We start from the raw sequence: 16,463 nt of genomic DNA on the forward strand, positions 1-16,463 counted from the left end.
TAAATCTCACAGCCAGCTGAGAACGTTACCTTCCTGGTAAAGCGATATCTCGGCAAAGAGGTGGAGATGACGTCTTGCTGATATACTGATGCTGATCAGATGAGTGGTGACAGCTGTCATAGGTGATGAGTGTCAGCTGTCACCCCGGCTACTTCTGTTAGGCGGCAGCGCCCTCTGGTGCCTGGAGCCCGCACTCCAGGCAGGGTGCCCTCTGGTGGTGGTGGGCCAGCAGTACCTCCTCTTCAGCGGCCCACACAACACTCCGGCTGCGGCACTATCGATACCGGTGCAGATAACTCCGTCACCCAGAGATTCGGCTTCCTTCTCTTCTGATGGTAGCCGTGTCTCATATGTGACAAATTTGCTCCGAGGTGACGCCTTAGCTTGGGTCACTGCGTTGTGGAGTAATGACTCTCCATTGTTAGGATCCTTAAGGATATCTCCAGGTGTTCTTGGACAGGCACAATAATGGACACAAAAAAACAAAAAAAAAACAAAAAAAAAAACATATTTAGTTATTTAGGCTGTTTTTGTTTTTTTGTAAGGGGTTATAAATTGTTTGGGTGTTTAGAGGCGGGTCTGGGGTTCCTGGGTTGTGGGGAGGGGGACCTCCTGGGGTTGATGGTACGGTCCTCTGGGGGGCGTTGCTCCTCCATGTAAACCTGGGGACCTCTGTGGGATTCCGGTTTTGGTTGTCTCTCCTAGAACTGGCGGTAAAGGTCTTCTGGGGGGGGGGGGGGTTGGGCTGCATATCGTTCTTGGGGGGGAGTTGGTTGTTGTTTTTCTTTGTGAATTTGTGTTTGTATTGTGTTGTTGGGGCTGTGTTGGGTTTTTGCATTTGGGAGTTTTTCTTTTCTTCCCGGGGTTGGATGGGACGGTCCCCTGGGGAAGTTTTGGGTGGGTTTTGTGTTTTTTTTTGTATGTTGGGTTGTATGTGGGACTTTTTTGGGGTTTTGTTGATGCCAGCCGGCCTTCCAGCCACGGTGCCCTGTCCTGCTGTCTGCTGTGGACCTTGGGAGCGTTACGCCGTCTGCTTGCTGTCATGGACCCCGGAGGGAGGTGCTGTTCTCGGGTCTGGTTTGTTCGGTCGCCGGGAGGCTTCCCGTTGATGGGGGGGGGGGGGGGGGGGGTACTGTTATGTGTTGGGGGGTTTGGCTGGATGTTTTTGTGTTGTTTTCTTTTCTTTGCTCTCCAGGTGGTATGCAAACTAGTTTTTGTCTGTGGAGAAGGTGCTGGCAGAAGAATCCTTCACCCTCATCAACATTATTGGCTGCACTTGTGGAGGATGTCCACGTGCAGGCCTAATGACTCGCAGCACCTGTGGATGATGCTCACGTGCAGACTTAAGGACTTTCAGCTGAAGCAGATAATTAGATGGTGTTCTGCATTTAAGCCATGAGTGGTTCAAGCAGAATTGCCGGGAACCCGACCTTGTGACGTTCATTTGTGAGACGCTGAGGACCGCGCCTGGGTTTGACACATCGTGCCTGTGAAGGAGGACGGGTGAGGGACACATGCTGTCAGCACACATCAGAGGTGATTGATTGTCTGAATAAGTGTTAATAGTAATTTGGTATTTTGTTACGCAGTATATTTGAACTTTGATGAGAATTGTGCAGCTCGCTTCTCACGGCCGTGGCGTGCGGACTGATGATCCTCCACCTGTTGTGAGAAGCTGCTCATTTACATAAAGCTTAAAGTCAGACCTGAATGTGTTGCTGATAGCGTGTGCCTTTGAAGGATATTAGTTGTAGCTGTTGACTTACCTCACCTCTTCTATCCTTCACAGAGTCAGTTTGTCGTGTCCACCTGGGGGGTGTTTGGCGGTGAACTTGAGTCCAGAAGCGCTGGGCTTCGATCCCTTTGGGGCGCTGGAGAGCGTGCCATCCTTCACTCCGCCAGACAAACGCACTTTTATGTTGTACACAATTATTGCACGAAAGGGAAATAAATGTTTTGTTTTTGGAACCGCTTTCTGGTTATTTAGCGCTGGGTTCAGTCAGACGCAGGTCCGCTCCTCAACCCGCGTCGGCACATAACAGGTTTGAGTCATATCTTTTAAATAGAATGCAATGTGTTACAGTTGACGGAGTCAAATCCTCCTTTCGTAGCTCTCCTGTAGGTGTCCCACAGGGGTCAGTCCTGGGGCCCTTATTATTTTCATTATACATAAATGACCTTCCAGAGGTATGCTGTGATCTCAATACTCAAATTTATGCAAACGATGCAGTCATTTACACCTATGGTCCTACAACTGATATATCTTACAAACTTACCAATATCTTAAACAAGGTACAAGACTGGCTTGATGACAATTCCCTGATGCTTAACACAACTAAAACAGTTTGTATGACATTTTCAAAAAGACCAGTAGAGAACAGTTTCAAAGTGTCAATAGGTGGAGAGGTACTTGAAACGGTATCCCTTTTCAAGAACCTTGGAATCATCTTGGACTCTAATCTTTCCTTCAAAAAACATGTGGAAAAAGTTGTCAACACTGTAAAATTTAACCTTCAAAACTTTAAACAAATCAGGCTTTGTATTCTGACTGATGCTGCTAGATCGTACCTTCATTGTATGATCCTGTCTCATATTGAATATTGCTGCACAGTATAGTCATTTGCTGGTATGACAGTACTAAAACCTTTAGAGCAACTTTATAAAAAAGCCATCAGAGTGTTTGCCAAAAAGCCATATTCCACTCATTACTGTGAAATTTTGGAGAAATACCATCTTTTAAGTTTTAACAACTTTATAATGTTTAAGCATGCTTGTCTCATCTATAAAACTCTCCATGGCCTAGCCCCACCTCCTCTGGAGGAATTTATTAGACATAGAGATCCTAACCTCAGGACTCCGTCTGCTTCTAGAGGGGACTGTGAGGTGCCCCTCAGATGAACTGCCACAGGAGAAAACATCATCTCTTTGAAGGGTTGTACAAACTGGAACAGCCTTCCAACAAGGATACGAGACAGTCCAACCCTGAGTGCTTTTAAAAATGAGCTTAAAAAATGGCTCAAAAACAATCAAACCTGTCAATACAGGTGAGATGTATTGTACATAATTTCATGTTTTGTTTTATTTATTGTAATTATTGTTTGTTGTTCTGTGTCTGAGGACTTACAGATGGAAAGTAGCTTTTAGCTAAATCTGGCATATTTGCACTAAGACATGAAAATGTACAAAGTCTTCATTAATGTGCATTGTCCTCATCAAATAAACAATAAAGAAAGAAAGAATGTAGGCTGTAAAATTTAAATGATAACTAATTTAGTTTCTGTAATGAGTCTAGATTATAGATCTATAAACTCATTACAGAAACTAAATTTTAAATATAAATTCCATTTGCTGGAACAATCAGAATTTTTTTTTCATGATTTAAACAAATTTTTTTTAGATGCATCTGTATATAATACATCTCACTGCAATAAGTGGAATTCCTGAGATTTCTTGGAATTAAAACCTGTTAACCCTTCACAGTGTATTAAGCAGACACTAAGGTACAATTAACGATTATTTATTAATCTATTGATTAATACCTCAGTTGGTTGTTGGGTCCATAAAATGTCAATAAATGCTGAAAAATCACGATCATTGTTATCCAGAACCCAAGATGATGCCTTCACATATCTTGTTTTGTCAGCCCAAAGAAATTCAGTTTACTGCCAGATAGTCAAGAACCTCAAAATAAACCAGAAAATATTCACATTTAAGAAGCTGAAGTCACGGAATTTGTATTTAAATAATACTTTAATATTTAATAGATTAGCAAAATTGTAGTTTATTAATCATCGTTTTATCATTGCAGCTCTGGGTTCTTGCGCTTAAAAAAAGTTCAGTTTCTTGTCCACTTCTTCATTGTCGAAGAATCAGTCCGACGCTATTATGTAACTGTTAACAGGCGTCTGTTACGTAATAAGTTGTCTCCGCCCCTTTCACTCGCCCCGCGCCTGCGCAGTGGCACCGGGTACTCCGCCATTGACGGACCCACGATTAGGAGGAGGAAAGGGTCAGAGAGGCGGCGGCGGCTTCACGTTTCTCCAGTCTTCGACCTCAAGTTTGCCTTCACTTAACACTTTTAACACTTTGCTCGCAGACGTCGTATCTCTTGCGAATGATTTCGGTTGGCATCTGTAAGTACATTAGCCTGTAAGGAGCGTGTTATTTCACTGGACTCCACAAGTAAACGGGCTAACGTTAGCTAGCGATCCGGTTAGCTGCACGGGGGGTGGGGGGGTGGGGAGCAGGTTTGCCTGCTGTGCCGTTTGATGGATCCGAGAATCGCCTGGTTTCAACCAGAACAACGTGGACCCGCAAACAACCTGTGGATACAGATTTGGGAGACGACACAAGGGCTCGGCTACTTGCACGTTAACAGCAGTTACACCACCAGCGGTTCTCAAAGCGTGTCGAGCCCGAGAGCGATCGTCAACGGGGCGTCCGGAGCCGTACTGGCCGGCGGCAAAGGGTCTCTGGACTCTAACGCCGGTGTCGGTGAAGCCAGGACTCAGGGGATGTCGACCTCAATGGGGGACGGAGAAATAAGCGAACAACGAGACTTTCTACCACTGGAAAGTGATAGCAACCAAAACAATCGTTCCGCCAGCAGGGGCGGTATCGGCGGAGGGGTGCAGGGGAGCGGGGTCGCTGTGGTTTGGAGAGGGCAGTCGGATGGAGCCGGACACCCAAACAAAAGGAAAAGGGAGAACAAGGCCAGCACTTTCGGATTCAATTCTAGCCTCCTGCTTACTGGCGCTGGATCGCACACAGAAGGTTTTGCAGCTTACACGGGAACACCGTGGAAAACCAGGAACTACTCAGAAGGAATTGTGGGGTAAGAAAGCGCATTAAGTTAATTTGATTCGTGTTGTACCACAGGACAAACTCTGAAAAACTACATTTTGCTTGAGCTGGTGCACAATGGCTTCCAGAGTTGGTTAACCAGGAAATGGATAGTTGTGGTGGAGAACAGTCTGCCGATTTTCACTCCAGAGATGTTGGCCAGTAGCCTGGAGAGACACATTTAAAAAAAAAAAAAAAAAAAAAAATCATTGTTTTTCTTGAGCAAGGTCTTTAATCCCCAAAGCACTCCTGCTGTGGTGGTGTTACTGTCAACCTGGACACAAATCACTTCCATGAGCTGTGCACTGTAGAGTCACAAACCCTGCTGCTGAATATTACCTGGTCTGCATGTTTTCAGGCTCTGCCTGCTCCACCCACTGCTTACTAGGGCAGGTGTGGTCAGCCAGTGAGGAGCTAGGAAATGACAGACACGACCAGTCAGCTGTCTTTGCAGCAAGTACACATGGAAGACATGCAGGGCGTGCCCCTCCCCCTTTCACAGTATCACTTGCATGTCAAACAATTTGAAATTGTATTGTGTCCAAGCTGACAAGGGCAGTGTTTTCTCTTAAGAAGCCCCTTGCTGAAAATTTTAGGAGCACAAGTAGAAAAATTCGAGACGCATACCTGAAATCATCTTGCAGCGTAATTGGTATTCACATTTTCTCTAGCTTTAACTGGATTACTGATAAATGTTTTGATAATAAATAAGCTTCTTCAGCCATTTGTGGGAAAAATTTTTTCTTGTGATCACAATTAATATTCAGATATTACATTTACATGTGAAAAAAAATTGTAAGTCCCTTCACCTGCTCCCTTCTTTACACTCGGGGTCGCCACAGCCAATCCAAGGTGGGTCTGCATGTTGAATTGGCACAGGTTTTACACCAGATGCCCTTCCTGGGGCAACTCCACATTATATGGAGAAATGTTTTAGGGGTGGCATTTGAACCGGGAACCTACCACACTGAAACCAAGTGCGCTAACCACTTGGCCACCACCCCTGCATGTGTGGGGGGAAAAAAAACAACTTTTTGAAATAAGCTAGTAGTGAAGCGTTGGGCATTGTATTTACATAGTTATTCCTTATTTACAGTTATTATTGAAGTGAGAAGTGAGATTTAACTGAACCACCAAAGTTATTATTATCTCCGCCACCCGATCCTGGATAAGTGGTTGAAGATGAGTGAGTGAGAGTGATCACAATTAATATTCAATATTACATTTACATGTGTTAAAATAACTTTTGTTTTTAAAATAAGCTAGTAGTGAGGTGTTGGGCATTCTCTTTACATAACTTTTGCCTCTGTCACTTGCTGTTGCTTGTAGTTAATGTGACTGATGCTTAACCTCCGCATGCTGCTCATCATGACACGTTGCACTCAAAATGCCATGCATCCCGCGTGAATTTGTAAACTGCACTTCCGTTTTCTTTTCATTGCATTTGTGAAGGGGGTGTCATTGAAATCGAACCTTGAGTTGAAAAAGTTGGAAAAAGTAAGCAAATTTACAGGTCACTCCTGTGCGAGTGGTTGTAAAAAGTACTTGCTCTGTCTCAAAAAATGGTTGCAACACATAATCATTTGGTCGTAGTCTGGAGCTTTGCCCCAAACTCAGTGCAGCAAAAGTCAGTACAAGTATGCATACCTTTGAGTACAGCAGCATGAGCAACAGTATGCCATGAAGGGCCAGGGCAATGCAGGTTTTCCTTACTGTTCACCACAGCATGTGGTTTCACTGAAGAGCTCCTCCTCTCCACTAAAAGTCCTGACAATCTGCAAAATCATCTTCTTAGGTGATGGGCAGCAAGAGCTTGCATAGTGGCCATGTGATCTGGGCTTGCTTCCGAAACAGAAGGATCCCATTTCGAGACCACCCGTTCCCATTCTCCATGTACTGTGGAGCCAAAAAACTTACTTTCAGAGGCTCGACAGCAAGGAAAACCTAAACTGTCTCTTCCCTTGTGGCACATCATTTCCCGCCTCTGCTAGAGTAGAGGACATACAAATCATAACTTTTTTTTTTAAGGATAAGTCGAGGGGATGCATACAAGAATATTTCAAGTCGCTGAATTTTTTTGGAGTTCATGAAATCAGTTTGTAATAAATACAAGCAGTGTGGTAATGTATGACACTTTTGTTTACAGCAGGCTTGCTTAAAAACAGAGTGATAGTAAACAAAGCAGGTTATTGAGGAAAACCACCAAGACACCTCTGACAACTCTGAAGGTGTCACAAGGTTCTTGTGTTTGTGATGTGATTGGCAAAAAAACAAACAAACAAACAAAAAAAAACGGGCATATGGCAACTTTGTCTATTGCTCCACAAATTACAGTATCCACATGTCAACTGTGATAATCATATTGTGAAGTTTATATCAAATTTTATTTTCAAAGAGAAAAAAAAGAGTTTTGTGATATGATGAACAGTAAATGACTACACAAAAGAAATAACCTCTTGCAGAAGAATAATAAATGATTTATAAAACGTACACAGAGGAAACAGTTAATACATCAATATTTTTTCGTAGGCATCTGCAATTTTGGCATTGCTTCATCTTTGCTCATCAAAATCTCTCAGTCCCTGGCAGTTCTGTAATGTTGAACACTAAGATTTTGTATCAGTTTAGATGTCATTTGAGATTTGTGGCTGTCTCTCTTTTAGTGCCAATTAAGAACAATCATTTATTTTCCCCTTCACTTTTTGACACAACTTTTTCCCCTCTGGTACAATAAAGCTTTGAAATGTTTGATTTATTTGCTGAGAGGGTTTTTGATTCCTTTGCCAACTTGTCCATCACCTACGGATGTCCTGTGACACTGACACCTGTTTCGCTATTTTCAAATCCGTACCTTCATTTCGAAAGACATTTTGACACTTGCACATACTTAATCCTCGCACTGCTGCACAATTCGTTGTGCCAACGCACCCTGCTTGATGCCACGTCATATAAAATAATCATTTTGTAGCCGATGATGCATTTCCTGTCAGAACTTGACTGATGAAACCATTGTCTCATCACTTCCAGAATCAGAGAAATTAGCTACAGATGCTGGTTGTCCCGTGCTCGCCGTGCGGTGGAGATTACATTTGTAATGTTGGCTCAAAGGTACATATTTATCTAATGGCCCAGTCACACGACTCTTAACGAAGGGTGACGAAGCCCTGACGAAACAAGAAATCTGGACTGTCGTTGACATCGTTTAACCTTTGCGCAGCTTCGTTCCTGCAGCGGGCGCTTTGTCAGGATTTTTAAACTGTTGAAAAATTTGAATGAAGGGCAACGAAAACCTCAGTTCGTCTGTGTTTCGTTTTGCTGTCGTTCTTGACGTTTTTTAATCATTTGTGTAGTTTTTGTAACATTATTGTTTAATTTGACTTCGTTGGAGCAGCTGAATGTTTTCACACAGCGCAGAAGCCGGTTTGTGAGCGCTGAGGCTGCTGCTGCGTTCATGTACCGTCGGAAATTACAGGGCAAACTCAGCCTGCTTGCTTGCATTTTTTTATCTGTGTGGGGGGCGGCAGCTTCAATGGGCTCAGGCACATTACATAGGCCACAATTAATCTTTTGTGTGGATATAATTAATTATTTTGCCACAAGCAACTGTTGAATTTGAAACAACAAAAAAGTTGTGTAATTTCCGACGGTACTTGAATGCAGCGGCAGCAGGAGCTCCTGCGTGCGCTTATTTTGTATTAAATATAACAATATGAGTGTAGGAATGATAATCCAGTCCTTCTGTACATGTGGCAACAGGCAGATGAATCAAAATGATGATATAAAGAGCTGTTCTGGAAAGAAGAATTCACGTTGTGGATCAGTGATCAGCTGGTGGAAATAACCGCACGAGTCAATGCGCGCATTCACACGCACTGATTCATTTACTGCTCTGATATATTCAGTCATCTTTACACTTATATTTATATTTATTCTTTGCGCCATGCGGCTCCGCCGCGACGCGCGGAATTCCTCCGCATGTCTGTCTCAATGTGCCGAAAAAGTGCTGATGTCCACATCTTCCGAAATTTCTGTGCTAGTCAGAGGACGTCCCGGATAAAACACAGCGTCCGGTTTAGAAATGAATGGCACATTCCACTGTTACTGGAGTTTTTGTCATGGAAAGAGGAGTGGAGGAATTCCGCGCGTCGCGGCGGAGCCGCATGGTGCAAAGCAACGCCGTGATGAAGCCTCACAGGACATGTTGGGGCATGACCAGCTCATGCACAATTTCTCGGATAGTCACATGACTAAAAAGTCACCGACAGCCGTCTGAAATCCATCTCAAAGCCGTCCTGTGAGACCAACACGGAGGTGGTTTTGTCCCGCGCCACGAGCGGCACGGTGGCGCATCCGTCTGCTTCTTTTTCCATGAAAAAAACTCCTGTAACAGTGAAATGTGCTGAAAAAGTGCTGATGTCCACGCCTTATGCCTTTTTTGTGGAAGTCAGACGACATCCCGGATCAGCAAAGCTTTCACGTTGGAAATGATCTGGTTGTTTCAGCGGGGTGTCAGCCTGTCGATCGGCGCTCAGAGTGCGCCGTGCTCTCAGATGCTGTGGGCGGTCTTTAAACCGGCTGGAGCACTCCTTAATCTGTGTAATCCCCATAAAATGGTCCCTGAAAGCCATCTGAATTTTCCGAATGGTGTCCACCTGGAGGTCTCTCACAGTTTCTGGAAAAAATTGATGCAGCAAAGCTCCAAATCGTTCAGACATTTATTCGCAATAAAAATCAGACGAGAGGGGTGGACCAGTGCTCACTCAAAGCCTGCTCACAGGCAAATGACGCAACCGACGGGCGTGAAAAAACTCACGCATGCGCACGAAGGTTCAAGCTTGGCTGATGCAATCACACGTGATTCAAATCCATATGGTTTTTGCAAAAAATAAAAAGGTCCGATACTTTTCTAACAGACCTCGTATGTCTTAGAACATAATACTGTGATACAGCAGTGACCATGGAACATTTTTTTTTTTTTTAATTGGAGCACGGCGGAGCACGCATCGTGTCGACAGGCAGTGTGGATTCTGATGATGATGGAGATGATCCCTCTTTTGTTCTGGACAAGGAACCACAGCAGGTGGTCCATCGACATCTCCACAGATTCTGTTTGCAGTTTCTCCAGGACTCAGGTGCTATGAGCTCCGTTCCAGCGCTGAGTGCTGGAGCAGACACACTCTGCTCCAGCAATGGCTCCAGGTGCGTTTCATTGAGATCGTGAGCTTCGGTTTTGTTAAGTTCCTCTTTCGTCCCTTTTGCGCTCTTGCTTCGCAGACTGTTCGGTGATAAAAGCTCTTTCGTCCATCTTTTCTCAACGAATTGTAACATTTTTTACTTTTTCCCTTCGTTCAGGAATCGTCGTGTGCCATGTGACTGGGCCACACCAAACTTGCTATGGTGACTGGGGGCACCAAGGGGGGGTTTACTGGGGCCCTTAGGTTGAATTGAAAGTGTACATGCACGAACACACATGCACACACACACACACACACACACACGATCAGCCTTATATATTACACTAGCTGCGTTACCTGTTCTATGCATGGGTAATAGAGAAGAATTTTAGCCATGTCATTGTATATTTCATGTCACTTTAGTTAAGGTGTAAGTTGCATTATGTTTATGTTATAATCATTAATTTTCATTGAGAAATTTGTGACATTCATGAATTCATGAGACTCAAGTGAATGATGATAAAAGATGTCAGCATGTCATATCACTGCAATGCTCTGGCATGTTGTACACAGCAGGTACATTTTAATTGAAAAAATGCACACTTTAACTGACACACAGCGTGGTCTGGCCCGTTTGGATAGTAATTAAAGTGCACCCTTGCCAGCCGCTACTGCGTAGTAAGTAAAGTGTGATGCTTGCTACTTGACCTGAGTACCCGGTGGCCATTGAAAATAAGGGCTCCAGTGATCTAATGTATAAGGCTCGTGATCTAATATATAAGGCTGACCGTGTGTGTGTGGACGTATGCTTTCAACCTAACAGTCCCAGTGACCTCCCAGTTGGTGCCCCCAGCCACCATATCAAGTTTGGTGTCAGTTGCTTAATTATTGTATCTTTGCATAGCGAACACACACTCACACACAGTCAGCTTTATATATTAAATCACAACCCACTCACTGGAGCACTTATTTTTGCAGTTTGCGTAGTACCTAGTTCAGGTAGCAAGCATTTCATTTTACTCACTACGTAGTAGCAGCTAGCTAGGGTGCACTTTTATTACAACCGAAACGGGCTGGCGTGCGCCGCATGCGTTTTTTCAATTGAAAATGTACCTACTGTGTATGGCATGCCAGAGCATGGCTGTGATATCACATGCTATCACCTTTTAACATCATTTATTTGAGTCTCATGAATGTCACAAATTGCTCAATGAAAATTAATGATGCCAACATTGACATGCAACTTCCTACACCTTAACTAAAGTGACATGAAATATATAATGACATGGCTAAAATTAATCTCTATTACCCGCGCGTAAAACGAGTAACTCAGCTAGTGTGTGTGTGTGTGTGTGTATATATATATATATATATATATATATATATATATAGAGATATATATAGATATAGATAGATAGATAGATATAAAGGTCTGAAACGATAGATTATTAAAATGCTTTGTGACAAAATTCTCTGCCTTGAGGCTTCGTTTAACTCATGACTATGTGCACGATACATGCACAGTGCCCCGTAAAGAGTATGTGAAGCGTGGAATGCAAAATGGAGACGGATGGAGATGAAAACGGTGAGCGGCAGGGAACACAAAATAACCCACGGAGAAAACATCAAACTGTCAAAAGTCTGGGACCATTATCAATTAAACCGAAAGCAAAACACAGGACAGTGCGTGTACTGCAAAACGGAATTAGCTTTCCATAACAGCACGTCTTCCATGCTACAGCACCTGAGCTGAAAACATCCACTGTTTACATCGAGCCTGCCAAGCGGACCCAACAGGTAATGTTAATGTCACGTTCGCAAAAGTATTTAATTTAGATCAATGATTGCTAGTAGGGATGGGTATTGTTAAGAATCTATAAATTATTTGTTATTCAGTTCACATTGTGCCAGAGGTAGCTGGTGGTCAGAGATAGCTCTGACTGCTTGCCATGACCAAAAAAAATTGTTTTTGTCTCGCGAACGCTCCGATGAGGAAACGAGATTAGTCCGGCTATTTACCCAGAGTGACAACAAATGAGTAAAGTAAGTACTTTTATGCACTTTATGGGGTTTCTTGAGGCATTTTGTGAATGCAGTAATGTGCTCTGACCTCAAAACACGCTCTTGTGACATAAGCCAAACATACACTCTTTTCTTCTGTCGCGTTTAATGGCAGTCGGCATCCTTATTGTTGCATTGCTGCCACCTTCTGCATCAGTCCATTATAGCAGTACTAAATCCTCTCAGGTCCACCACAGGTCGAGCTGTTTTCAGACGATTTTTTTTTTTTCTAGTGTGGAGCTTTTTTTTTTTTAGTCCAGTCTGAAGGCAGTATAAAGTAATGGGATAATTAAGATAATGGTTCCGGAGCTGACGCCACTTCCTCCTCCTTCTTGTCCAATGTTGCACACCTGGTTTTTAGTGGCGCACAAAATTTGAATATTTATCTTTTCAAGAACTGTGCACCAGGAAATGATAAACTTCAAACTGTTGTTTAATTTTAGTCTTAAATATTCTTGAAAACATGGCATTACGTCACCTACACTTTAATCTTTATTTAACCAGGTTTGTCCCATTGAGTTCAAGATCTCTTTTACAAAGGAGACCTGGACAATGATAAAGTTTCCAATTCCCCTAACCTGCTCATCCTATGTCTAAAATACTTCCAACAGAAAGTTCTTTCAGGCCTAATATGGCAATATGTTTTAAGTTTTTTGATCATCTTTTTTGTCATCTTTAAAATTAATCCAAATATGCCAATGCCAGTTAAATGGACTCCTTTTCTTTCTTTAAGAAGCAGCTACCAGTTAAGTTATGCCACCAAAGTCTGCCAAAAAAAAAAAAAAAAAAATTATTTTAAGAGGAGTTGAATTGGTTGTTCATTAAACTGACTTATCATTTTCTCTGTCAGGTATAACTGTTAAATTAAGCTTAAGTAAATTAATGAAATGAAATTAATTTTTTTTATCAATGCCTTTTTATTGTTTTTTGCAAATTTTGAAAATAACAAACACAAACAAAACTGTACAAAGAAAAAAGAAATCCCGCCCTGTGCTATACCGGTTCAAGAAACATACCATATTTCCGTCTGGTACAAAATCGTAATATAAGGATTTGCATACAAAATACAGAATTGAGCAGTTTAGTTCAGATTTTGACATGCTGTCAAATTAAAAAATAACAGGCAGCCATTGATCATGGAATTTCCCAGGGGAACCTTTAAGTGTATAGCTTATCTTTTCCAAATGTATTTGTATAAGTAAGTGCCATTACATCTTTCATCCAATGAGCGAATGTTGGAGGGCACGCATCCTTCCATTTGAACGAAATTAATCTATGAGCCAATAAAGAACAAAAAGCAATAATTTTTTCATGGTTTCTGTTCAAAATAGTTTTCAGGGATACTACCCCAAACAAAGCAATCCGAGGACAGGGTTACACAGTTTTTCCGCAGATACTGGTAAAGGCCTCAAAAATGGAATGCCAATATCCACAAAGTTTGGGGCAGGTCCAAAACACCAGCTGACTGGTAGCCAGGTTAAGGGAATACCCACATATTACTTGGCTGAGTATGGAATGGTGGTCTGCCTGGGTGGTTGCAGTTCAGTTCCAGGGCAGTTTCATAGTGTGGTGCAGTGACATGTGGCACCAGTGCATGTTCCCTGACCTGACATGGCGTGTTCTGTGGTGGTCGTGAGACAGGCAGCACCTGCATTTGTTATTCATGCTGGACTCATTACTTTAACATAAAGCAGCAGTGTTATGCCTCAAGGTACCATAAATGCACAGGACACTTATTAACTTTTGATTACTTCATATTCATTCAACTCTCATGGTAATTTCAGACTCATGATAAGTGTAGATAAGTATTTCAGTGGGTGGGGCTCTGTTTTCAAGACCTTTTCAGACAGAGCCTGCCCCCCCCCCCCCCCCCCCCCCCCCCTCCACACTCTCTATTTGACATGTGTAGACAGGCAACACCCTGGAGTGTGGAGCTCAGTGTTTAGTAGATCCTCATTTATAGTAATGTGGAAGCTTTCTGTTTGCACAAGGACATTCCTTAGTGATTACTTCTGTTAATACCAGAACCTGAACCTCTGAGTCTTAATTGCACATGACTCTGGGTGTCTACTGTAGTAGTTCACAATGCCAACACATGTATAGCATGACAGTAAGTACATGCAGTTATGGTCAGAATTATTGACACTCCTCAATTTCTTGTTCAGAATATCACCACAAATGAATGCAAACATACGAGGTCTGTCCATAAAGTAACGGTCCTTTTTATTTTTTTCAAAAACTATATGGATTTCATTCATATGTTTTTACGTCAGACATGCTTGAACCCTCGTGCGCATGCATGAGTTTTTCCACGTCTGTCGGTGACGTCATTCGCCTGTGAGCACGCCTTGGGAAGGAGTGGTCCCGCCCCCTTGTCGGATTTTCATTGTCTGGAAATGGCGTAATGAAAAGGACTTTTTTTCCATCAGAATTTTTTCAGAAGCTGTTAGAGACTGGCACCTGGAAACCATTCGAAAAATTTATCTGGCTTTTGGTGACAATTCTACGGGCTTCACAGAGAATAAGGTCTGTTAGTACACCTTTAAGGACCCCTTTAAGGACGCTCGGTGCTCCGAGCTGCGACGACGCGGCACAAGCCACCGGACCATTTCTAAGTTGATGGCTCTGTGGATACGAGACTGTTGTGTGCTCTTTCTCTGGTTATCACAAGAGCTGGACATCAGCCATTTTCCGGCAGATTTCACTTTTAACAAGAGATTTTGTCATGGAAAGCCGCGCGGAGGCTTCGCTTCACAAACGATTCGCTTTGGAAGCGAGACAAAGGAACACCTCCGTTTCGGCGTGTCAGAGGACAAGTTTGGACATGACTATCTCGGCTTTCAATGCTTACCAGTCCAGTAGGTATCAGTGAAATTGTGCCGAGCCATCTGTTTAGAAATGGTCCGGTGGCTTGTGCCGCGTCGTCGCAGCTCGGAGCGCGGCGCACCGAGCGTCCTTAAAGGGGTCCTTAAAGGTGTACTAACAGACCTTATTCTCTGTGAAGCCCGTAAAATTTTCACCAAAAGCCAGATAAATTTTTCGAATGGTTTCCAGGTGCCAGTCTCTAACAGCTTCTGAAAAAATTCTGATGGAAAAAAAGTCCTTTTCATTACGCCATTTCCAGACAATGAAAATCCGACGACGGGGCGGGACCACTCCTTCCTAAGGCGTGCTCACAGGCGAATGACGTCACCGACAGGTGTGGAAAAACTCACGCATGTGCACGAGGGTTCAAGCATGTCTGACGTAAAAACATATGAATGAAATCCATATAGTTTTTGAAAAAAATAAAAAGGACCATTACTTTATGGACAGACCTCGTAAAATGTAAGGAGACAGTTATTCATATCCTTTATTATATAGCGGCTGAGTTGATCCTTGTCATTTGATTTTTGCTTTGTATGTCACATGACGTGGGTTATTTGCTCCATTTACCATGCAATTTAGTTCCATATGTTTTGTACCATTGCACACTGCAAACCTCGCCCATGCACGCACTAGTGGGGTGGGGTTTAGCTAAACATGGCAGAGTTTGTTTTGCTGACGGATGGTGATTTGAAGGAGCTATTTGACTGTACTAATTCTAACACACACACAAAAACAAATCCATTATGCCATAAGCTGTCTAGAGGTATGAAGACCTGTTAAGAGGATGAAGTTAGGATGAAAAGGTAGACAAATTTCTGACGTGAATTTTCCCTGCAGTGAGGAAGTAGGCCGACACACTTTTTTTTTTTTTTTTTTTGGAAGTACACAAAGTCAGTGCACGACATCACGGACAACATCATCAGAATTATGTTTGGACTCCTATTTATAGTTAGTGTTGGACTGTTAAGCACCAGTGACGAACACCAAAATGTAAGTCCCTTTTCTGTTGTTTAGAAATTAATAAAATATCAAATGACAAGAATCCATTTTAGCCGTTATATAAAACAAATAATGAATGAAGCCGGTTTAACCATTACACAGTATAATTTTGGCCAGCGGTAGAGATTTGGACTCATTGCAATAACGCCTGTGGAGTTTTTCGATCCAGGAAAACTCCTCTGTGAAGCGGCTGTGTGTGTGTGTGTGTGTGAACCAGTTTGCTGCGGGGGGAGGTAGGGCTGAGACCGATCCGATCCCGGGTCTGTATCAGGTTCTGATACCGACGTAATTCACGTATCGGAAAATACCAATCCAGCCCGCGACATTTTCCGATGCTGGAGAAGAGCCTCTGTGAATTTGTTCAACTACTGTTGTTTGCTACCGAGTGGGAGGAGGGGAGGTTTTCTGACGCCGGGCTGTTTGAGACAGCTCTCTTCCGCAGTGTTCTAGCTGCGGTTAGCGGCAAATTTCTGCCCAGCTCTCGGATTCAAATGGTCTGTTCGTCGAGCACGGATTTTC

General features: G+C 43.0%; 1 protein-coding gene across 1 annotated transcript in view; it reads left to right on the forward strand.

Moving 5' to 3' along the window:
* Positions 1 to 3,972: 3,972 nt before the first annotated feature.
* The window catches only part of tent4b (terminal nucleotidyltransferase 4B), a 100,584-nt gene continuing 88,093 nt past the window's right edge, over positions 3,973 to 16,463 (forward strand). The window contains exon 1 of the mRNA XM_034186015.1: positions 3,973 to 4,834. Coding sequence (XP_034041906.1) covers positions 4,269 to 4,834 — 566 coding nt within the window. The 5' untranslated portion in view covers positions 3,973 to 4,268. The remainder of the gene's footprint in view (positions 4,835 to 16,463) is intronic.

The sequence above is a fragment of the Thalassophryne amazonica genome, chromosome 2, assembly GCF_902500255.1.
Source record: "Thalassophryne amazonica chromosome 2, fThaAma1.1, whole genome shotgun sequence".
In the NCBI taxonomy this organism is placed as follows: domain Eukaryota; kingdom Metazoa; phylum Chordata; class Actinopteri; order Batrachoidiformes; family Batrachoididae; genus Thalassophryne; species Thalassophryne amazonica.